The sequence below is a fragment of the Mustela lutreola genome, chromosome 5, assembly GCF_030435805.1.
Source record: "Mustela lutreola isolate mMusLut2 chromosome 5, mMusLut2.pri, whole genome shotgun sequence".
In the NCBI taxonomy this organism is placed as follows: Eukaryota; Metazoa; Chordata; class Mammalia; order Carnivora; family Mustelidae; genus Mustela; species Mustela lutreola.
Genome location: NC_081294.1, coordinates 51,083,142 through 51,108,729, shown reverse-complemented (window position 1 = coordinate 51,108,729; position 25,588 = coordinate 51,083,142). Strand labels below are relative to the sequence as shown.

Here is a 25,588-nt window from a genome sequence, read left to right as displayed (position 1 = left end):
AGGCAATTTATGCTAAAATCTTCATTAATAAGAGAATATGTATTTATCTGCATCATTAATAAGAAATGTGTATTTAACTATCAATTTTTCCATAAATGTCCATATTTATTTAGAGTGTCTCAAAACTTAAGGTCTCTTAATACTTGAAAATGTATCTTTAAAACTTAAGATTTATCCATAAATAAATAGAAAGAAATAAGAGGGAAATAGGAAACTATCAATTCTGTATGGTGTAGGAAAGATAAAAAGTTAAGAGCAAAGAAAAATGATAGCCCCCCAAAAAAAACCACAAAATAAGATGTTCAGAATAAATCCAAATCTATCATTTATTATTACTCATAATAAATGTTAATGGATTTAATTCACCTATTAAAAGCAAAAATTATCAAACTGGATTTTTTTGTCCAGCAGACATAAGGACAAATAGACAAATTCACAATTGTAGTGTGAGGTTTATATACAACCCTATCAGAAACAGATCAAATAGAAAGAATATAAAAGCCTGAAATTATCACATTTGATCTAATGTAGTTGGTAAACATGCATCTTTTCAAAAACACACAGATCATGTACCAAAAACTGAAGGACCAAATTCTAAACTCTTACAGGAATTTGAAAGAATCATAATCATCTTTTCTGACAATGCATTTACATTAAAAACAAACAATAAAAAGATAGTCAAACAAACCTAACATGCCTGGAAGTTTCAAAATGTACTTCTAAATAACCCATGAGGTCAAGAGTAAATCATGATGGAAACTATTGCTGAATGACTATAAAAATACCATATATGCAGAGAGAGCCAATTATCATATGGTTTCACTTATTTGTGGAGCATAACAAATATCATGGAGGACAAGGGGTGTTAGAAAGGAGAAGGGAATTGGGGTAAATTGGAAGGGGAGGTGAATCATGAGAGACTATGGACTCTGAAAACCAATCTGAGGGGTTTGAAGTGGCAGGGGGGTGGGAGGTTGGGGTACCAGGTGGTGGGTATTATAGAGGACACGGATTGCATGGAGCACTGGGTGTGGTGAAAAAATAATGAATACTGTTTTTCTGAAAATAAATAAATTGAAAAAAAATTTTTTTTAAATACCATATATGCAAACTTGTGGGATGAAGCTAATACTTTCATTATTAAAAAACAAAAAGATAAAAAACAAGAATCCAATTCAAGGAACTTAAGAGAAAGGATCAATAAAACCAAAACGGAGTTCTTCCAAACCCTAATAAAAACTAATCTCTGTTACTCAGCCTTAAAAAAAGAATGAAATCCTGCCATTTGCAGCAATAGGGATAGGATCTAGGGAGTATATGCTAAGCGAAGTCAGTCAGTCAGAGAAAGACAAATACCACACTTGTGCGGAATTTAAGAAACAAAACGAACAAGCAAAAGAAAAGGCAAACAAAGAAACAGACTCTTAACTATAGGGAACTAATTGATGGTTACCAGAGGGGAAGTGGTTGAGGGATGGGTTAAATAGCTGATGGGAATTAAGGAGAGCACTTGTGATGGGCACTGGGGGTTGTCTGGACTTGTTGCATCACTGTATCACACACCTGAAACTAATATTGTACTGTATGCTAACTGAAATTTTAACTAAAAAAACTAATCTCTGGCAAACCTGATCCAAGAGAAGACACCAAACACCACAAAAATATGAGAATGACTGGTAATTATAGATAAAATTTTTAGGTATGTTTTGAAAACTTAAAACAAGTTGGTAATTTCTTTACATGTAAAATTTACCAGAACATAACCAAGGTCATTTAGCAAACCTGATTAAATCAGTCACCATTAAAGAAATTGGCTAAAATAATCCTGATACCAAAATAGGCACAGAAAGTTCAAGGAGAGAAAATTATAGACCCATCTGACTAAATGAACAGAGATATAAAAATTCTAAATAAATTATTGACAAATTAACTCAGAAGTATGTGAAAGCTGAGAAAACCCAACCAAGGAACTTTCATATCCTGGTAGTAGACCACAAACTATAAGCTGATGCCACCAATCTAGAGAGCAGTTTGAAAATAGCTGGAGGTTGGGGCGCCTGGGTGGCTCAGTGGGTTAAAGCATCTGCCTTCAGCTCAGGTCATGATCTCTAGAGAGCCTCGTATCAGGCTCTCTACTCTGCCGGAAGCCTGTTTCCTCCTCTCTCTGCCTGCTTATGATCCCTGTCTGTCAAATAAATAAATAAACTCTGTAAAAAAAAAAAAAAAAATAGCTGGAGGAGTTTAAGTACTCACCTGCTAGGACGCAATTCCACTTTTAAGTATAATGCACCCTGAAAATACTTTTACATGTGTATATACAGAGATGTCTTTCAGAATGCTTATTATAGTATTGTTCCTAATAGCAGGAAGAGAAAAAAAGGAAAAAGCCTAAATGTTCATCAACAGGAAAATAAATTGTGGCATATTCATATAATAGAACAGTTAAATAACGAAAGCCAGATCCATCAACAAAGATGGCATTCCAAAGCATTAGGTCTAGTGAGAAAAGTTAAAGACGCATTCATAAACATGTATGTATAAAATATGCGTAAGAATGGTGAACCACTGAATTTACATTCAAGACTGAAGAGAGAACATTTGCAAGGGAATCATGGGTACTTTAATTGTATATGTTAAATTTCTTTAATGAAAACTGGAGGACATATGACATAGTTAAAATTGATAAAGCTGGATGTTGGGTATATGAGGTATACTATCTGTTTGCTTGAAATATTTTACAATTTAATTACATTTAAATAAAAGAAAACTAGCTCAAGACATTTTCCAAGAGGAATTCTACTATCTACCACCCTCTTAACCACCAGATTTTTTTTAGCCCTTCAAAAGGCCCTGAAAAGTACAATCAGGCCTCGACTGTGTATCGCATAGGTGATGAACTAAAGATTCTGTACCTTGATTCCTCAGCCCACCTTCTCAGAGCACTGCATGCATCTGCTTTCAAAGACCGGACCTTTTTCTTTCACTCCCCATTCAGCAGTATTAACCCGCCCAAAGCATTTCTAGACCAGCTAAACCAGTCGTTACTTGTAATTTCTGGTGCTCTTGGAAAAGGAGTCGGTTACTAAAAATCATTATGAGAACGTGTATTTCCCTTTTGAAAGTGCTCGAAGCCAGACACTCTCTTTCTTGGGTAGAAATTTAACATGAATTTTAGTAACTGTCAGTTTTCACTGACATGACATTCAACTACAATAATGACTTGTCTGCTTTGAAAGAGGATAGAATGAAAATATGCAGTAGCAATAAGATTTAAGTCAGGAGGGAGGGAAACAGAGTTAGAGTGCTCTAAAGCCCTTGTATGATTCAGGAGTAGGGAAAAGTAGTTACATACTTTAGACTATAGTAAGTTAAGATTGCTTATTATCATTTATTGAGTAATCAGTGAAAGAACAGAAATGGAGTACACAGCTTTCAAACCAGTAAAGGGAGAAAATGAAATTGTACAAAATAATCAAGTTTAAAAGAAGATAAGAATGGGTAAAAGAACACAAAAATAGGACAAAATAAGATCGGACAACAGGACACACCATTGCTTTGAACATGAATAAACTGCCAGCATGTGGAAAAAATGGATTCCTCACACCAAACAGGATTTTATTTATCTAACATTTGAAAAGCAGAGTATATAGGCAGTGAAACTACAAAGAATGGCTTGTAAGTATCACCAAATTCAAGGGTGAGACAGAATCTTTAGGGGTTCTTTAAGTATGTTCAAATTCTGGGTGATAGCAGTATCACCCAGATATTGGTGGTATTTGCTTCTAATGCTCCATTAAACTGCATGGTTTTTTTTGAATTTTTTATGTGTGTGTTGCATTCCCCCTCCAAAAAAGTTTAAAACAAAAGTTTGTGCCATGATTTCACTGCCCCCTGATCTAAGCTATAGTTTCAACAGTGTTTACTTTTCCTTTCCTTCCACAGACCATTATCCACGGGCTTGTTCTCATAGGCAGCTTCCTGATGTATTTTGTGGTATCCCTCGTTTACAATGCCACCTGCGTCATCTGCAACAGTCCCACCAATCCCTACTGGGTGATGGAAGGCCAGCTCTCAGACCCCACTTTCTACCTCGTCTGTTTCCTCACACCGGTCATGGCTCTTCTCCCAAGGTTTGAGCACATTGATTGTTTTCTTCCTAGAACCACAAATGTTACCCCCTCCTTAATAAGCTATTTTCCTAAGCCAAGAGTCAGGAGTTTGACTCCTGCTGGGAACCTTGAGACTGTTGTTTCAAAAACGGGATATTAGATCAAAGAGAATAATGAATTAGAAGGCAAATAAGAGGGACTGTGATCCCAGGTCAGCCACAGAGTAGCAAAGTCACCAACTGGCATGGCCTCAGTTGTGACACCTATAAAATGATAATTCCTGCCCTACTGCCTTACAAATTTTGTTGTGTATAAGGGATTGTTTGGAAAAGTTCCATGGTCCTTTACTAGCCCAGGAGTCTCATAACTCTAATAACTATAGGGACAGGCACACAACTGCAGCAAACCAGGTATAGTACAGACATGGGGAGAAAGACCTTCTCAGCTTCTCCCTATCATTGTCACCACAAAAGATCAAGTCTCAGCATTCCAGAGCTTTAGACTTCTTTCAGAAATTCAAATTTTGCATGAAATAGCCCACTTTTTAAAATAATTCAACTTTATTACATATAAAAAAATATGTATTAGCCAATAAAGCATTCCAGCCCAAAGACTATTTCTAACATTTCTGGCCGAAACCTGCATTTTACTTTTCCAGAAGAATAGCAACAACAATGCCTTGCATTTCCTTGAAGCTCATTCTTGCTACACACTATCTAGCACTTTGTTTTGCTTTTGCCATCAACTAGATGTTAGGCAGAGCTATAGTTCTAGGGCCACTTGCTCATCCCAGGAAGGACCCTAATGTTTCTATAAGTCCACCAAAAACCACAGTGGGAACGAACTGGATTCTCCCAATTTTGTGGCCAGTGTTCTGTTCCGCAGCCCATACTCGAGTTAGAACAGTCAGTGAACTTGAACATGTACGTGTGTGCAGGACTTAGCCCCTCTCCATCCTTAAGATCTCACCACTCTGAGCACTGAAATTCAGCCACCTTATCATCATAAACTGTAGTAAACAGACTATCTCAACATTGTGCAGAACTTTCTCTAATCCAAAATTAGAGAGCCGTAGCCAGTCATACTTCCTTTAATAAATGTGGCAGCTTGCTTACCTAGGTTGGTCTCCATTTCTTTGTCCTAAGCCAGCTCAGAACCTTGATTTCTGATGTGCCTCTGATGCAAGGTTGAAGGCTGAAGATACCTAGATAGAAACACAAATATCAGTTGTATTCTGAATACACTCTGTGTGCATGACCTCCCTGCTTGGCTCCTGCTGGTCTCTACAGCCTCATTCCTCCCTCAATTCCCTACTTCAAACTTTGGGCTTCACACTACCAAGCTTCTTTTACTTCTCTGAAGGCCCAGGTCTCCTCACCTTCTTGCTCTTATTCAGGCTGTTCCTTCTATTTGGAATGTACTCTCTATTACCAAACTTCCTCATCTTTTGACATTTCAGACGTGACCAATTCCAACCCTTCCATGATTTCACCCACCTTCAAGTGGAAATACATTCCGCTCTCTTACATGTTCGCCTCACCTGGGTGTGTCTCTGTCACTGCCTGTAGCCATTTGTTATAAATCGTCTATCTCTGTGTGACCATTAATTTCTGGACAGAAGGTATGCTCCTTATCCTTATATTACCAATACTTAGCACAGTTCCTGTCACATAGGCTTCATTCTGAGACAAATGAGCAATCCAGGTTAGAAAAGAAAGGGGAATAAAAAAGGACCCTTTTTCGGGCGCCTGGGTGGCTCAGTGGGTTAAGCCGCTGCCTTCGGCTCAGGTCATGATCTCAGGGTCCTGGGATCGAGTCCCGCATCGGGCTCTCTGCTCGGCAGGGAGCCTGCTTCCCTCCCTCTCTCTCTCTGCCTGCCTCTCCATCTACTTGTGATTTCTCTCTGTCAAATAAATAAATAAAATCTTTAAAAAAAAAAAAAGGACCCTTTTTCTTAAGAAACCTGCAATCCAACAGACAATTCCAGTAGAACTGTGACCATAATACAAGGAAGTGACAAGTTTTGAAAAAGGGCCTGGAGTGAAGAACAGGAAGCAATTAAAAACAAGTACAAGCCTCAGAGGATGCATTGCCCACCCCACCCCACCCCTTCTTCGGCCCAGCCCCTTGGGAAAGACCATTAAGAATGTAAGCTCATGGAAAGGGGCATCAAAATGTGGGTTAAGTACTTTTGTTCACACTTTTGGGTTAAACACAAGTATGATCACCACTAGCCAAGGACTGAGCCCCCCTGTTCCATATCATATTTAGGGTATGGAAAGAAAGTCATCAGCCTATATTCTTTGTCTTACCCTTGGGTGGGAAACACCTAGAGCCAAAACCAGTCAGGTTGCTGAGGATATTTGACAAGTATCAAGACTGTTGACAACTGTTTTTGAAAAGACAAGCCTTCAGCATTAGAGCTTGTTATAACAGATAAGGGACAAGTTAGGAAAAAGTTAACAAATATTTGCTTGCTAATTAACATAGCGCACAAGTTAAATCTCTGTTCTTTTTCATCATTTACTAAGAAAAGCAGATATTTCCTCTGATAAAGATTATTTTAATAGTTCCAAGGACTATAGACTCATAATCTTGGAAAAATAAATGTTTTGTATAGAAATCTACGTGAAAGAATGCCACAGAAAACTACTCATTCACTTAAAGTTGTAGGCTACATTTATCATAATGGTGATTGATTTCACACACCAAGCTTGTGATAATTGGGTCACTAGCTGTGACCTCACTTATCTTGGTCTAATTAATTCAAGCAATATAAAAGAAGTGTACAGATTCTCTTAAACTAGGAACATGTAAATTATTTTACAGATAAAACAAAAGAAACTACTGCACTAAGTTTACAACACAAAGCAGTGTCTTAATTAGCTATAAGGGAGGATAACTATCCTTGAACACTCTTTCCTTGGCTTCAGTAACACGACACTCTGTTGGTTTTTCTCCAACTTCTTTGCTTCCTTTGCTGGTTCGTGTTCTTGACATAGTGGATGTCTAGCCTTGGTCATAGGTTCTTCTGTCTTCTAACTTTATATTGTCTCCATAGACATAGCAACCACTATTGTGAAGTTAAGTATCATTTTTAATAGATGAATCTCCAGTATAAATTCCTAGTATAAATTCCTATTCCAGTATAAATTCCTCTCTTCTGAATTCCAGATGTATCTTTCTAGCTACCTATCATCACCACCATGAGGCACGTTTACTCTGAGGAAACAGACATCTGTAATTTAATTCATGATCCATCCTCTATCAATAGCACCACCATCAAAGAAATAGGTCTCTTCCAGAGTTCTCTCCATCAAATGCTACCCACTTAGGACCAGGACAGAACAAACTCCTGGGAGTTATCCTTAATACCACCTATCACCTCATATCTGACTTGTCAGAAGAACAGATGGGTTTAGCCCCTAGAATTTATCAAATCCATCTACTACTTCCATTTCTAATCTTTTTACCCCAAATTACTTCAGCAGTCTCCTAATGGGTTTGCTCTAATCCATTATCATTGTGTCAAAGTATAATCTTGTCATCTGTTTATGTCCCACCCCCCACCCAAGAGCATCTCAAGGCCCTCACAATAAAGCACAAAAACCCAAGATATGGCTACAGTCCCTTCCTGCTCTGGCCCTACCAAACCCTCTGTCTCATATTCCCCAACTCTTATCCTCACTTTCCATACTGCAGCCATTGTATGCAGGATTTTGTTCTCATCCCCTCTTTGCCTGACTACCTCCTACACGTCTCTCAGTCCTCAGCTTAAATGTTTTCTTCTCAAGGAAGGGCTCTCACACCAGATCAGGTGTTTGACACTTTTCATTCTCTCTCCATTTATAAAAGTCTATTTATGTGCTACATAAAAGCAAGAACCTTGTCTTGTTCACAGTTTGATCCCTTTGGGCCTGGCTTATTGTAGGGCCTTTACAGGTATTTGTTAAATAAATGGATGGAGAAAAGAAAGTGATAACTTGAGGGAAAGGCTTAAATTTCCAAGAAATTGAATCTTTCAATTTCTGAAACATATACATGGCCACCTGTACTGCCTCACTGGGTGAGATGGAAAGAAAAAGGGAAATTTTATCTTATTCCATTGGACCTACTGTTGTCTTCAGAAACCCTTGCCCACTGTGAGGTCACCCTAAAGCTTTTAGACAATAGTGGAAGGATGGAGCCTTTCTATAAGGCTTTAGAAATAAAACTTTTTAAAGAATTATTTTTGGAAAAGACCATGAGTTTTCTCCTGACCAGTTGAATTACATTTTAGGTTAAGAAATTGACACCAAAAGAGGGAGCATGAATTGCCCAGTATCATGATGTGATTCTTTGTCCATACACCATATAGTTTTACTCACCACCCCACTCCTTTCTTCCCTAAACTTGGACTAGAGAAAAGATTCAAACACAGAGACTCCCAGAGTCCACCTTCAACTTGGCAGAAACAAAGGAACACTTGAGTTAACCATCAGGGAGGTCATTAGGTCCTCAGTTAGGTCAATTAGGACCTCACTTAGGTCCTCAGTTTTTTCATCTAGAAAATAGTGATAATACGGTGATGCTGTCAAGTCAGTCCATAGATTCAGGGAAAATATGTATTTAGAAACTACTTAAAAATTAGTTCCACAAAGGGTTGATATTACAAAGCAAATACATTTACCTGAATTAGAATATCCCAGAAATAGAATGGACCACCTTCACATGGTAATTAAAAGCCTTGGGATCCAGAGTGCTCAGTTCTGATCACAGCTCTGTCATTGTGTGGCTCTGGACAAATCACTTAATCCCTTGGTGCCTCAGTTTTACTCATCTGTACACAGGGGAAACAAAAGTACACACTGCACAAGATTGTTGGAAGAATGAAATGAGTTAATATCTAAAACACTTAGGATAGCTCAGACACACAATAAATGTTAGCTATTATATTTTGTTGTTGTTGAATCCCCCATTACCAGAGGTACCCAGGCCTAGATTTGATAGCCAACAGTCAGGACTGTAACAAAGAGGATCTTGCCCTGTGTGGGGAATTGGATTCTAAGGCCCTTTCCAATGCTGAAATTCAAAAAGTCCACAAAAAAAAAGTACTTTTATTGTGTTGTCTCCCACCAGGTACTTTTTCCTATCTCTACAAGGGACTTACGGGAAGTCCCTGATCTTAAAAGCTCAGAAAATCGACAAACTCCCCACAGACAAAAGAGACCTAGAAATACAGAGCTGGAGGAGCAGACGGAGGCCTGTCCCTATTCCTGGAGAGGCTCAGCGCACCCACCATCCAGTGCCACCTGTCCCAGAACAAGACTTCAGAGCCAGTAGCCCAAAGAGCTCTAGCCCTCCCAAGCGGAAGTGCAAGGAGGATTGGGTGCTACATGGAGAGAAATGCAGCAGAGACCATCTGAAGGATCACCCATGCCCAGGGGACTCCTCAGCTAAACCCTCATCCAGGGAATACCCTCTTCTGGGGCCTAGCAGAACAATGGCTTCAGGAGCCTACTCAAGCGGTGGACAGATTGATGAGGACAGGCCCTTAAGCAGGGGCAGTCATCGCCGATCCCAGAGTTCAATGACCATATGAATGGCCTGCAGAAATCTGTACAAACCCAGAGGAAGCCACCCAGTTGATGGCCTAATTAACCCATAAATCTTCCTCTTCATGGAGGAACCAGGCTTGACTTCCTTGGAGAAAATGCTGGCCCCAAGGGCTTTGACAAAGGACTGGAAACCAGTCAACCTCTAGCTTTCTCCGGCTGCCAGGCAGCACATCACGCCATCGAAATTTTTATAAGAACACTATGTTTTTAATATATTGAGTTGTTAAATATTTTAGCCCAGAAACATTGCTGTGACCTTCTAGGTAAGTAGAGCCAATGGCCAACACAACAGGGCCATAATTTTCCAAGATTCCAAGAGATCTATCTACCCAGGCATTCTCTTAGGATATGGAAGTTTCTGAGCTTGTCAAACCATCACCTCATTTTATTATGCCAAAAGTTAAAGTTTCAGAAGAGACCCATATACAAAGGTACTTCATCTTGAATGTATTGCAGTGGTAATTATGTCAAGCTTAACAACACTTTCATTCATAGAGAATTGGGCTGCTTTCTGTCTCTAAGCCAAAGAAAACATCTAAAGATTAAAACTAGGTTTGAACTGAGTGTCACAGACACTTCTGAGAGTTGTAGGTCCATAGCTATTGTAAGAGGCAACAACATAAGCATGCAAAAGTGAATGGGTGCACTATAGACCCCAAGCTTTTGCTAAAGGACCATATGTCCACAGTCAGTACCAAGAGAATAGGAGCAGTACTATTTAAGCTATTTATTTATTTTTGAATGGAAGTACTTATCCTTATTCAGATCTAAGACTGGTAGACTTTCATACCTCTGGACCCAGAATAAACCTGTATGATAGAGAAACTCTAAGCCCAAACAAGGACACCTCAAAGGACAGGTCCAGTATTAAACTCTATCATTAAGCTTATCCCAGATTCTTACCAGCTGGAAGACACTGGCCCATGCTTCATTTATATTAGGGAGAGTCAGAGGAAGTCTCATTTCAGAGGTTAAGAGATTATGGAAACTTCTTATTCCTAGAGGTTACAAATGCCAAAATGTACAAGTGCTCAAAACAATGCTGAAATGAAAGAATGCATGATAGAATTCCAAGAGGCTATCAGGAGAATTCAGGGCTATTATGGACAAGGACAGTGTATCCCTAGTCTTTAGGATAAGTCAGACAAAGCTACTGAACCCTCTCCTCCTTAAAGTAGTACCTGTATATTAAGCAAAAACCCCTGTATATTAGTGATGGATGCAACAGGGGTGACGAGTCTTTGAGCCAAAGAGTCGTAGCCACCACAAGTTGACTTATCACTTGAGTAACTTCTCAGCAAAGATGCACAAAAATATCTCAACAATCAAATTGGACAGAATGAGCTCATCCTCTGAACTTCCTGTGGACAAGCCTGAACTGGAGGGATGGTTTAAAGCAGTGTGTCCCTGGAACCAATACACTGGATCTCTTTTACGGACTGTGCCACATAATGATGCCAATAATGGTCAACAGGAGAATCCTATATGCTGATTGCTAGAGAAGGAGCAGGTGAACACAGCAGGCAAAGCAGTAATGATAGGAATTGTTCCAAATGAGAGGATTGAGCCAAAACTTGGATCTTGGGGTCCCTGTTTTCCCCATTTGATTCCTGCCCACTCCCGCAAACCAGATTGAGAGCAGTAGGCTGTTTTAGAGAAGAACAGAGTAGTGGGAAGAACACTGGCCTCAGGAGATCTGGGTTTGAGTCTTTGCTTCTGTACTCTCTAGGAGCCAAGAGCCAGGAGCCTTGAAGCAAGATGCCACACCTGCAAATTAGGTTAAAACTGCCTTACCTTCCAGGTTTGGCATAAGGATCAAGTCAAAAATACGCAGGAAACATGTAAACATTTTGAAAGTTGTAACACCCTCAATAGTAACACAGGGATTTCATTTCAGAGCTAAGGGGAAACAAGGTAATAGGAAACTTGTGAAAATGACCACTAAACCTATATGTCAAACCATACCCAACATTGTGATGTTGTGTTCTTTCTTGCATGATCAAACCATCCCAGATTGCCTGGGATTTTCCAAGTTTTAGCACTGAAGGGCCCTCATCCTAGGAAACTCCTCAATCCTGGGACACCTGAGACAACTAGTCACCTACTCTTGCCCCTCTTTGAAACCAAACTAGCTGTGACCATCCAACATGCCATCTTAAGGGAAAAGGTTATAACAACTTTTCCTATAACATTATGCTAATGATTGTACTTAGTATACTTTTATACTTTTATGACCTTTTACTGATTGACTGGAAATGTGTTATCCTTTATGAGAAAAAAAATAAACATTGTTTTCCATAATTGCCTGCATTTCTGAGTACCCTCTCATCCATCCGTCCATCCTTCTTGCATTCATTCATTTATTTAGTAGTCTGTCCATCCATTTATCTCTCCAATAAACTTCTGTTAAGCTCCTAGTAGGTGCCTGGTCATGTGCTGTGTGCTGTGAGAAATTCAGTTCCTATCTTAAAAGAAGCTCATACCTTGTCAGACAGAGTATCAGGAACATGTTTGATCTAACAAGAGAGTGTGACACAAACCAAAATGGCTATAAGAATTAGAAGCAGAAGCACACAGAGTCTCCTCTGTCTGAAACTCTAGCCTGGCTACCCTCCTCTTGATGGAAGCTTGACACCAACCTCCAACCCAGATTGATTCAGGTGCCTCCTTACACTCCTTTGGAAAAGATCAAGTGGGTGCCTGCTGTACACAGCACTGTGTTAGGCAGCAAGGATAAAATAGGAGAAAAAAATGGGCCCATCTCCTGCCCTCAGGGGATTTACAACTTAGAAGGGAAGACAACTAGAAGGGAAGCTAGTAATTAAGGAAATAGATAAATGAGACCATTGAACTCTATGAAAAGAAAGAAGAATGAAAAAGAAGGGAAGGGTGTTCCCAGAAAAGGCTTTAACCATGATAATACGGCAGGGAAGGGCTATTCCAGATGGAGAGAATTAACTACCAAAGTCCTGAAAAGGGGGTGCCTGGGTGGCTCAGTGGGTTAAGGCTCTGCCTTTGGCTCAGGTCATGATTCCAGGGTCCTGGGATCGAGTCCGGCATCAGGCTCTCTGCTCGGCAGGGAGCCTTCTTCCTCCTCTCTCTGCCTGCCTCTCTGTCACTTGTGATCTCTGTCAAATAAATAAATAAAATCTTTAAAAAAAAAAAAAAAAAAAGCCCTGAAAAGAAAGAGTTTGGTATACAGAAGAAGAAAAGAAAAGAAAGGTCAGAATGACTATAACCTAAATAAGAAAGAGTAAATGCCCCTACGGTAATGTTAAGAGTAACAACCACACTAGCTCACTGTGTGTTTGACACTAGACTAATGTACATCATCATGGAAACCTCACAGCAACCCTCCAAGGTAGGTAATATTATGCTCCATTATTTCAGTTAGCTTCTGCAACATACCAAACCACCACCACCACAAAATGGAGTGGACCAACACAATTACTTATGCGCTCATGATTCCCTGTGCAGTTTGAGGTGGAAGGGCTGGGATCTCCCATCCTCGAGAATGTCAGCCAACATCATCATATGCGAATGAGAACAGAATCTACAAAGCCTCTTGAGACATAGGCTCAGAACTCACATATCATCCATATCACTACATTCTATCAAAGCAAATCACAAGGCCATCCCAGTTTCAAGGGAGTGGGGAAAATACATTCCACCTTTAATGGGAGGATCTACAAAGAAATTTGAGGCCATTGACAATCCATCACATCCCATTACAAAGGACAAGCCAAATAAATATGGCACAGTCACACAATTAACAAGTGGGGAGGCAGCATTCAAGAGTCTGAAACCAGAGCCTATACTCTTCGCCACGAAGCTACACAACTGCAAGGTGGGGCTGAACAGGTAGGTAGGAAACAGATGACAGAGGGTCTTGTCTTCTCCACATTCTCCTGAGAAGCAAAGTAGTTCAGTATTCAGTGAGCTGGAATTCCACCCTAACTCTGTCACAGACTGGCCATATGACCCAGAGAAAGACCACACTGTGTTCAGCTGGGTTGCACACCCAGACAAAAGCTTAAGTAAAGAAAATACTAACAGCTAAGATGAACTGGAACTCATGCCTACAACTGCCCTAAAATATCTCCCCATGAGCTGTTCACCTAGCCAGAACTTTCTATTCTGCCCTGAGAGCCCCAGGAGAAATCACATAGGAGCAAATTCTCCTATGCAATCGAAGAGGAGATGGCCCCTCCCTGCACCTCCAACCCAGGCAAGATTTCACTGTTAAAGAAGGTGAGGATTGTGAGCTGGGCCAAGCAGGCCTTTGAGAGCATTACAAAAGGAGCCCTGTCCATCTGAACTTTAGGATGCCCACAATGAGGATATGGGTATTGTCAGACAAGAGCTGAAATCTGGAGCCTTTTTCTTCCAAGGCGTTCTGGTGCCACCTAGCATCAGTGGAGGAGCTGCTGCTTCTGACGACTCTTGCAGCTAGAGCAAGGGAAACAAGATGGAAGGGGAACTGAGCCAGGAGTTGGAGCCAAGATTTCAAGTCTGCTCTGCCAGTGGTGTCCACTGTGACCCTGGACAAATCCCTTCACCAGGTTTCAACCTCAAACTGAGGTTCTCTTGGCTTCCCCCAAACACTCAAGGTAGGAACTGGACTGATTTTAACATTCTGTGGTTCTAAGAGCTATTTGTGGAATGCCCTTGTGCAACTGCAGCCTTTGGTTTACTATTTGTACAACTGTCTCATTCTCTATCATGCATACACATAGTGGAAAATCTCATAACAAAGGGACCCTGCAATCTTTTCTCTGCTGTGTTCCAAGTGCTCAGTACATGGCGATGCTCAACAGTGTTGTGACTCTGGCTGTTGAGGAAACTCATTAACGGGGGCTGGTCTCAGAGGGAGTAGAGCAGGCAGGACAGCAACACTATTTGGGAAGATAATGAACCCCCCAAGCCTTTGCAATGTCCCTGGTTGCCTTTCTCAGATCGGTAGATTGTAAGGAGTTGCAGGGCCAGGGAAGCCACCATCTCCAGCTGACAGGGGGAAGCTAGAGCTAGGACATCTCTCTCCCTCACACAGGCTGTAGACTCACTCCAGGTGCTGAGGTGTCTAAGGAGTGGGGAAGGACAGCTTTAGCCTCCTATCTCCTCCATCAACACCTCTCTATCCCCAGCCACTTACTCTTTAAATAAAGCACCAAGTCGAGTCTCCAGTACCTTCCTTCCATGCATATCACTGTGTCTAAGCTCCTCCTCTGTCAATATTTAAACTGCCACCATCTGTGCCCTGACTCAGTCTGTCTACAGGAGAGGCAGCCTTTCACAGATCAAGCCTGGGGAAAGACAAGCCCAGGCACCTCAGGAACCAATACCACCTGGAAGGCAACAGTACCCTCAGGGACTGTCCCCAGTGCCAGTTCAGCAAAGGGAGGCTGGCTGACCAATTTTTTAGGAAAAATGTTTTTCCCCCATCAATGTCATGAGCTTTTCTTACCCCAGCTAACCTTTATCCCACAAGATGAGGTGAAAGATATCCCTGCAGATGTAGATGACAAAACCCAAAAAACAGGTAAGTGGATGAGCCCCAAGTTACCAGCTAATTTATATTTAGAGCTGAGACTGGAACTGGGGTTCTCTAAACAATTAGTGAGGGCTCTTCGACCACCTTATCAACCAGAGATTAACTGGCAGTCCTTTCCAGGGCTGCTTGGACATTTAAATCTCAGAATGTTAATCCAAAGGAGTAAAATTTGAAAATATCAAGCCATATGGCAGGTGAGTCAGAGTAGATTTGACCACAGAATCCTTCCAGAACTCCTCATATCACCCTGTTTGCAAAAGGGCAGCCTAGGGTTGAAGGGTAGGGTTATACCAGTAAGTCACCTCTCAGAATTCTCTTCTCCCATCTGCAGGGTCAAAAGTGAGTCCTGAAACCCCTCAACTGCTGCCTCTAAGCCTCTAATCTTGTCTTCAAAACTACCCAGATTTTCTGGGGGCATTGGGAAAGAGAGAGAAAGATTTATAATCTTTTGCCCCTTTTTACAAAAAAGAACTGTTTGAAAAGAAGCATCTATTTGCTTTCCCCATTTATAACAGACCAGTATGTTAGGCAATGAAAGTGGTCTTTCAGGAAGGGGATACAAGACCCCAGGGAAGCTTAACATTTGCTGTGCTTCCAGCCAAGCACTCCTCTTTTTAAAAAGCAAGGAACCAGAGAAGGAATAGAAGGCCCAAAGAGGGGACATGAACTTGCCAGAGACTGAAAATCACCTCTGCTATCCTCAGCTACCCCGTAAGCTCATCCCAGGTGGCTGGAGAATAGTAATTTAGAAGGTCTGTTCCAGGTTGAAAATGAAATTTATGGAGTACCCTTTTACCAAATGGTCCCATTGGTGCCTCTCCCAGTAGGACCTCATATCACTCTCCTGGCCCCATTAATCAGTTGGCTCAGGATAATCAGAGGATATCTTTAGGGCATGCTCTTAATGAATATCATGACCAAATGAGGGAGCTTGGTAACATAGTTTAACAGCATTGTCGGGGTACTTCATCATTAAGAATAAGCAGGCATGGGAGTTCAGGCAGAGTGGCAAACCAGAATGGTGGCAGGGGCAAGGGAGCATAGACACCTTTTGTCAGAAGACCCTTTCTTTAGAAAGCCCTTGTTTCATCCCTGGAAGTGATGGCCTACACATCAGGTGGCTCTTGGAACAATAGGACAAACAGGGAATACACCTCATTTTTTTTTGTTCCCTGTAAATTCCAATACTTTTTTTTTTTCCATTCTGCTCCTCTATAAAATGAAACAAGGAAGCCAACTAATGTCTGATAACTTTCCCAAGTCAACAGACAAATATGTGGCTGAAAGAGGAGATTCAGTTCCAAGATGCCCAACTTCAGGGCCCAAAATATTAACACTTCTATAGTACAATGAAAAGAGCCCTGACTAGATTTAGGGTTGGGATATCTGGGTTCCCAAATCTATAAATTTCTTATTATAAGACTTTTCTTCCCTTATCATTTTCCATCTTTAAAATTAGGGGGTTTGCATGGAGACTTCTAAAGCCCCAGATTTTTCTGAATTCATCACTCTCACCTGTAAAGAACACATACTCAGTTTACTCTTAAGTGCCCTTGAAGTTTTCACTCAACCTACCAGTAAGAAATCTTTTTTCAAGTAGATGAGTTGGAAACCAGAATAATCAGCTCTCGTACAGGATAATTAGAGCCACTAGCAAGTCAATTGAAGACCTGCTGACTGGCTAAGCATCAGAAAATCACAAATACATGTTGGGGATGGAGACCAGAAAAAGTAAGCAGGTGGTAAAGAAGAAATATGAAAGATGTTAAGATAAATCCCAAAGGAAGTAAGCAAAAACTGTGTGTTCTACTTATGCCCCAACTCCTGAGTCCAGCATACACTGGGCCCCCATCACTTTATCCTGACCTGCCTTGCCAGGCTCAGAGCACCTGTTCAAGGGAACCTAATTGCTTACCATTATAAACACACTGTATACTTTTCCAACTTCTGTGCCTTTGGTTGAGCCAACTCCTCTACCTAGAATGCCTGCTCAAAGCCTGAATCTCAAATTCAGCCCTCTAGAGACCACTTCTTCCATAAAGCTATCCCTAGTCACTGAACTCCCAAAGCTCTCGGCACATATCTTACAGTATTCAATACAGATACTTCTCGTTACTCAGGTCTTCCCCCCACCCTTAATCATACTTGCTAGAATGACAGAGCCTGAAGTGACAAGTCCTAAATGACTCACCCCAGGGCTAGAATTAAGCCTTGGCTAATGATAATAGTGGACCAGCTTATAAGAATGTTCTTTCATCTACTCCTGACTACAAATTCAGGAGGCAGAGGTAGGGAAAGACATTTCCTCTGCCTCTCCCCATACCAGAATATCTCTGCCTCAGCCTCCCACTTCTTCTCTTCCCCAAAGGCAAAGACCAAAGGATGATCCAATGGTCAATGTTCCAGAAAACTCAGTAGTTCTTGAGGGCCTAATCTTAAAACAGCTTCAGAAACATTCTGGGCTCTCCTGTCTCTCTTCCATTTCCTCTTTCCATGAGGTCAAACACTACAATTAGGCTAAGTGTTGCTTCACAGGGAAAACCAACCTCTCTTCTGCTCCCTTATCCATCTTCGACTTTGGGCCACTGGGCTCACATTTATAAATAAATGATTTTTGTTTCCATTCTGCTAATGTTTCTGGTAGTACTAGTACAGGGAGAAGGAAGTAGACCACTGGGAAAGTGAAGGACCACCAAGGGGAGATTAAGTGATTGTCCATGTGGGCTGCAGACATTCTTGTATTCTAGGTCTATGATGACACCAAAATACCATCAAAATTTCAATTGGCATTTTTTATTTCCATTTTACAGGTAAGCAAACTGAGACTCAGAAAAGTTGGGTAGCTTATACAAGATGCACTTTTTTTTAAGTAGCCTCTATACCCAGCATGGAGCCTAACGTGGGGCTTGAACTCAGGACCCCAGGATCAAGACCTAAGCTGAGATCAAGAATCAGATGGTTAACCAACTGAGCCACAAGGCACCCCTCCAAATAATGCATTATTTTTAATAATGATGTGCATCAATAATGCATTAATAAGAGCGAGAAAAGCTATTCCAAACCCAGACCAGATTCCCAGCCTGCTGTAATTACCAAAGACCAGGCTGGCCTTGTTGCTAAACAGCACATCCTGTAATTTTCCACAGTTCTGTCTCCCAGACTCTCTCAGGGTCTTAGTTTATACCTCTAGCCATTTAAGATTCCCAGCCTCCTTTCCTCCCAGTTTTCCATGGGAATACCCTCCAAACACACATAAAGCCTGGGAGAAGGATTGGCATCCTGAAAGACATGAGACATTGGCTTAGCTCTAATTACAGCTCTAAAAGCCTATGCTGTGCCTAGTAGACAAACCATACCAGAAGCACATTAATTTTCTGCCCCAGCTGGCTCCCACCTTGGGAAGGCTTACATTGCCATGCTCAAAGGGGCTCTGTCTGAACCCCTGATGTGGGAGAGATGCACCCATCCCTGCCTCTCTTCTTATTTTTAATTAGAAGTTCCATTAAAACCACTACAGTGAGGGGGTTGGGGAGAAGGGGGTGGGATTATGGACATTGGGGAGGGTATGTGATTTGGTGAGTGCTGTGAAGTGTGTAAACCTGGTGATTCACAGACCTGGGGATAAAAATATATGTATATAAAAAATATATGTTTATAAAAAATAAAAAAAAAAAAAAAAAATTAAAAAAAAAAAAAAAAAAAAAAAAAAAAAAAAAAAAAAAAGCAAAAAAACCACTACAGCAATGAGGCACACACTAGGCAACATACTTCAGGACAATTAGCACACTCCTAGGGGGGCTAAAATGGCCTCAGCCTTGGTCTGGGCAACATAATTGCACCAAACATACAGCCTACTAGGAGGCTCCCATTTTAAGTGGAAAGAAACAATTAGTCACACAATCTATCAGGCAGTTAGATCTGTAGGAAATTATTCAATATGCATAATTTAAAAGTTTTCCAGGGGTTGAGATATATAGAAATTATTACTTGCCTATGACTTGGTACATCCATAAGCAAACCACTATCCCCACCCACACTCACCCCATACTATTAATGCTCTGTGTCTTCGTGTGTAGATGCCTACCACATAGAGTCTAGTTGTGATTATGTGTCTGGATCACTGTAGACATAGTTCATTCCTAAAATGTGGGAAATAATCAGTGGGACAGAGGGGTTATGGAAACCCCATCTACCTCACTGCCACTTTCTGAATCCCCAAGCCACTAATTAAAACCTGCCCCTAAGATAGCTCCTGGCCAAGTCATCCTGGTGATTCTGAGAAGTAAATAAAAAGAGCAAATTAGAAGGCCAGAAAGACCTCTCTGAACACCAGGAAAGCTGCAGAAAATCACCTGAGGCTCCCTGGACTCTGTTTGACGCCACACTCCCAGATTTCACATGCAGAAGCATCTTGTCTGCATTTGATCACCCTTCTCTAACACTCATTGCTGAACCATTGTACTTTCTGCAGACCAGCAGTGCCGCTATAATTAATATTCAACTGGCATTGCCATTGCACACTCAAAGCCTGTTCTTTCAGCCTTTTCAAATCCAATTCAGACCAAAGTAATCTTTGCCCTTGCATTTTGGTTCAGGAAGCAGCGACTGTTAGGATGGCAGATAATGGTTTATTAGCACTACCGAACAGCAAAGGAGCCCAGCATGGTAGCAGTCATCACTAGGTTTCTGAAACTAAACTCGGTCTCACAAACTAAAATTAACAAGCCAGCAGGACACAAATACTGGTGCAGGAATAAGACCATTTCAGGAAGGATTATTAATTGTAATTTTTCATATAAGACTACAGATGGAGTAGGAGGTTGTGAGGCTTCCAATAAAGGGTGTGGTCCAGCTAATGAGAGGCAGCCACTGTTTGACCACTAACTTTAGACTCTCCACAATCACCCTTCAAATCTCATTATTTGTGGATCTAGAGCAACTGCTACAGTGTAAGGAGGCCTTAATTCAAATCCTAGACTAAACCACTGCATGACCTTATGCAAATTCTTTCCCTCTAAGGAACTCAGTCCCTTATGTTTAAAATGAGAGTTAAAAAAGGATCAGTGGTGGCCATTACCCTTCATAATCATTTCCGGAGAACAAAGAGATAGGCAAAAGTCAACTGTGGTGAACATTTTAATTAAGAGGATCAGTCCTATAGAAACAAGATGGCAGAGGAGTAGCAGACTGAAATGACATCAGGTCCCAGGAGTTCAGCTAGATGGTTATCAAACCATTCCAAACACCTACAAACTCAACAGGAGATAGAAGAAGAGAATCAATTCTAGGAACAGAAAATAGACCACTTTCAGGAAGGTAGGACATGCAGAGAGATTAATCTGAAGCAACGGGAAGATAGACTGTGGGTGGAGGAGCCAGCTCCCGGCAAGCAGTAGAGCAGTTGAGCACAAAATCAGAACTTTTAGAAGTCTGCTCCACTGAGTGACGTCACTCCAGAGGCTAAGCAGGGGTGGAGCCCTTGTGAGGACAGTGTGGTCTCAGGTCCCGCAGTGTCACAGAAAGACCAGGGGTGTCTGAGTGTGGCAGAGCTCCCAGGTATCGGAGCAGGGAAGCCAACCACAGAGACAGAGCCAAGGAGTGGGCTCTCAGATCCATGATCCTTTAGTCTTGCAAAGTTAAATTTTTTAAAAAAAGATTTTATTTATTTATTTGGCAGACAGAGATCACAAGTAGGCAGAGAGGCAGGCAGAGAGAGAGGAAGGGAAGCAGACTCCCTCCCGAGCAGAGAGAGAGCCCAATGAGGGGCCCAATCCCAGGACCCCAGGATCATGACTTGAGCTGAAGGCAGAGGCTTTACTACTTAGTCACCCAGGTGCCCTGCAAAGTTAATTTTTTTTTCCTTATTCTATTTCTTTTAACTTTTCCTCTTTCCTCTTTTAATGTTTTTTAAATATTTTATCTTAATTTTTTTTTAATCTTCATTGTTATGGTCATATTTTATCCCTTCATTGTATTTAACCCTACTTTTTGTATACATATAGGGGGTTTTTTCTTTAAAATTTTGGGATACAATTTTTTCTAATAGATCAAAATAACCCTAAATCTAGCACATGGCTTTGTTCTACTCTCCAACCTGATCACATTCTTTTTTATTTCTTTTCACAACCAACTTATTTTATCAATTCTTGCAGAATTTTAATTTTCATGTTTACAGTCATATTCCATCCCTTCATCGTCTTTACCTATATATTTTTTTTCTTTCTTTAAAATTTGGGGAGGTAGTTTCTTCTGAGAGATCAGAATACACCCAAAATCAAGTGGGTGGCTCTCTTCTATTCACCAGTCTAATATATATTTTTTAATTAATTTCTCCCCCTTTCTTCTGACCCAGTTTAGGGTCTCTTCTGATTTGGTTAGCACATATCTTTCTGGCATCTTTGTCACACTTATATAATAACAAATATTATATTCTCTCATTCATATATTCTTTTCTGGATAAAATGACAAGGCAGAAAAACTCACCACAAAAAAATAATAATAATAATAATAACAAGAGGTGGTACTGATGGTTAGGGCCCTAATCAGTACAGACATTGGTAATATGTCAGAACTACAGTTCAGAATGATGATTATCAAGGTGATACCTGGGCTCAAAAAAGGTATGGAAGATATTAGAGAAACCCTTTCTGGAGAAATAAAAGAACTAAAATCTAATCAAGTTGAAGTAAAAAAAAGCTATTCATGAGGTCCAATCAAAAATGGAGGCTCTTACTACTAGGATAAATGAGGCAGAAGAGAGAATTAGTGATATAGAAGATCAAATGATGGAGAAAAATGAACCTGAGCAAAAGAGAGACAAACAACTACTGTACCACAAAGGGAGAATTCAAGAGATAAGTGATACCATAAAATGAAACAATATTAGTATAAATATGCAGATCCAGAAGAAGAAGAAGGAGAGGGGCAGAAGGTATATTGAAGCAAATTATAGTAGAGAATTTCCCTAATATGGCAAAATATGGCAAATACACCAAAATCCAGGAGGCACAGAAAATCCCCCTCAAAAATCAATAAAAACAGGTCCATGCCCCATCATCTAATAGTAAAACTAACAAGTCTTAGTGACAAAGAGAAAATCCTGAAAGCAGCTTGGGATGAGAAGTCTGTAATATACATAGAAATATTAGATTGGAAGCAGACTTATCCACAGAGACCAGGCACACCAGAAAAAACTGGCATGATATATTCAGAGCACTAATTGAAAAAAATATTCAGCCAAGAATACTATATCCAGCTATGCTGCCATTGAAAATAGGAGAGATAAAATCTTCCAGGACAAACAAAAATTAAACGAATTTGCAAACACCAAACCAACCTTACAGGAAATATTGAAAGGGGTCCTCTAAGCAAAGAGGGACCCTAAAAGTAACAGACCAGAAAGGAACAGAGAAAATATGCAGTAACAGTCACCATACAGGCTATACAATGGCACTAAATTCCTATCTTTCAATAGTTACCCTGAATATAAATGGGCCAAATGCCCTAATCAAATGACACAGGTTTTCAGAATGGATTAAAAAAAAACAAGGCCTGGGGCACCTGGGTGGCTCAGTGGGTTAAGCCGCTGCCTTCAGCTCAGGTCATGATCTCAGGGTCCTGGGGTCGAGTCCCGCATCGGGCTCTCTGCTCAGCAGGGAGTCTGCTTCCCCTCTCTCTCTCTGTCTGCCTCTCCATCTACTTGTGATTTCTCTCTATCAAATAAATAAATAAAATCTTTAAAAAAAAAAAAAAAAACAAGACCCATCAATATGCTATCTACAAGAAACTCATTTTAGACCCAAAGACACATCCAGATTTAAATTGGGGGCGGGGGAGATATACCATGCTAATGGACATCAAAAGAAACCTGGGTGGCAATTCTTATATCTGATAAATTAGATTTTAAGCCAAAGACTATAATAAGAGATGAGGAAGGACACTATATCATACTTAAAGGGTCTGTCCAACAAGAAGATCTAACAATTTTAAATATCTATGCCTCTTACATGGGACCAGCCAATTATATAAACCAATTAATAAAAAAAAATCAAAGAAACACATCAACAATAATACAATAATAGTAGAGGACTTTAACACCCCCCTTACTGAAATGGACAGATCATCCAAGCAAAAGATCAACAAGGAAATAAAGGCCTTAAATGACACACTGGACCAGATGGACATCACAGATATATTCAGAACATTCCATCCCAAAGCAACAGAATACACATTCTTCTCTACTGAACATGGAACATACTCCAGAACAGATCATATCCTGGGTCACAAATCACATCTCAGCTGGTACCAAAAGATTGGGATCATTCCCTGCATATTTTCAGACCACAATGCTCTGAAGCTAGAACTCAATCACAGGAGGAAAGTTGGAAAGAACTCAAATACATGGAGGCTAAAGAGCATCCTACTAAAGAATGAATGGGTAAACCAAATAATTAAAGAAGAATTAAAAAAAATTCATAGAAACAAGTGAAAATGAAAAAACAACTGTTCAAAATCTGTGGGACACAGCAAAAGCGGTCCTGAGAGGGAAGTACATAGCAATGCAAGCCTTTCTCAAGAAACAAGAAAGGTCTCAAGTATACAGCCTAACCCTACACCTAAAGGAGCTGGTAAAAGAACAGAAAAGAAATTCTAAACTCAGCAGAAAAAGAGAATTAAGAAAGATCAGAGCAGAATTCAATGAAATAGAAACCAAAATCACAGTAGAACAAATCAACAAAACAAAGAGCTGGTTCTTTGAAAAAATTAATAAGATTGATAGACCCCTGGCCAGGCTTTTGAAAAAGAAAAAGAGAAAGGACCCAAATTAATAAAATCATGAATGGAAGAGGAGAGATCACAACCAACACCAAAGAAATACAAACAATTATAAGAACATATTTTGAGCACCTATATACCAGCAAATTTGTCTATCTGGAAAAAATGGATGCATTCTTAGAGACATATAAACTACCAAAACTGAACCAGGAAGAAATAGAAAACCTGAACAGACCCATAAACAGTAATGAGATTGAAGCAGTCATCAAAAATCTCCCAAAAAACAAGAGGCCAGGCCAGATGGCTTCCCAGGGAAATTCTACCAAACATTTAAAGAAGAATTAATACCTATTGTCCTAAAACTGTTCCAAAAAATAGAAATGGAAGGAAAACTTCCAAACTCATTTTATGAGGCCAGCATCACCTTGATCCCAAAACCAGAAAAAGACCCCATTAAAAAAGAGAATTACAGACCAACATCCTTGATGAACACAGATGCGAAAATTCTCACCAAAATACTAGCCAGTAGGATCCAACAGTACATTAAAAAGATTATTCAACAGGACCAAGTGGGATTTATTCCTGGGCTACAAGGTTCGTTCAACATCCACAAGTCAATCAATATGATACACTAATAAAAGAAATAACAAGAACCATATGATGCTTTCAATAGATGCTGAAAAAGCATTTGACAAAGTACAGCATCCTTCCTTGATCAAAACTCTTTGAAGTGTAGGGGCACCTGGGTGGCTCAGTGGGTTAAAGCCTCTGCCTTCAGCTCAGGTCATGACCCCAGGATCGAGCCTCGCATCGGGCTCTCTGCTTGGCAGGGAGCCTGCTTCCCTCTCTCCCTCTGCCTGCCTCTCTGCCTACCTGTGATCTCTGTCTGTCAAATAAATAAATAAAATTTAGAAATAAAAAATAATTAAAAAACAAAGAAAAACTCTTCAAAATGTAGGGATAGAGAGTACATTCCTTAATATCATCAAAGCCATCTATGAAAAACCCAAAGCAAATATAATTCTCAATGGAGAAAAACTAAGCTTTTCTGCTTATGTCAGGAATACTGCAGGGATGTCCATTATCACCACTGCTGTTCAACATAGTACTAGAAGTCCTAGCCTCAGCAATCAGACAACAAAAAGAAATTAAAAGCATCCAAATCAGCAAAGAAGAAGTCAAACTATCACTCTTTGCAGATGATATGATACTTTATATGGAAAACCCAAAAGACTCCACTCCAAATCTGCTAGAACTTCTACAGGAATTCAGTGAAGTGTCAGGATATAAAATCAAAGCAAAGCAGTCCATTGCATTTCTTCACACCAACAACAAGACAGAAGAAAGAGAAATTAAGGAATCAATTCCATTTACAACTGCACCAGAAACCATAAGATACCTAGGAATAAACCTGACCAAAGAGGCAAAGAATCTGTACTCAGAAAACTATAAAGTACTCATGAAAGAAATTGAGGAAGACACAAAGAAATGGAAAACTGTTCCATGCTAATGGATTTAAAGAACAAATATTGTGAAAATGTCTATGCTACCTAAAG

General features: G+C 40.3%; 1 protein-coding gene and 1 long non-coding RNA gene across 3 annotated transcripts in view; one reads left to right on the top strand and one right to left on the bottom strand.

Annotated features, from left to right (window-relative positions):
* Window positions 1-12,016, top strand: part of ATP10B (ATPase phospholipid transporting 10B (putative)) — a 169,655-nt gene extending 157,639 nt beyond the window's left edge. For both annotated transcript variants that reach the window (XM_059174217.1, XM_059174218.1), the window contains 2 exons: window positions 3,943-4,130; window positions 9,228-12,016. In XM_059174217.1, coding sequence (XP_059030200.1) covers window positions 3,943-4,130; window positions 9,228-9,690 — 651 coding nt within the window. In that variant the 3' untranslated portion in view covers window positions 9,691-12,016. The remainder of the gene's footprint in view (window positions 1-3,942; window positions 4,131-9,227) is intronic.
* Window positions 1-25,588, bottom strand: part of LOC131831863 (uncharacterized) — a 105,103-nt gene that overhangs the window by 24,782 nt on the left and 54,733 nt on the right. Inside the window, exons 3-4 of the long non-coding RNA XR_009353829.1 lie at window positions 8,779-8,928; window positions 5,225-5,313 (exon numbers count right to left, since the gene is read on the bottom strand). This is a non-coding gene — a long non-coding RNA (uncharacterized LOC131831863). The remainder of the gene's footprint in view (window positions 1-5,224; window positions 5,314-8,778; window positions 8,929-25,588) is intronic.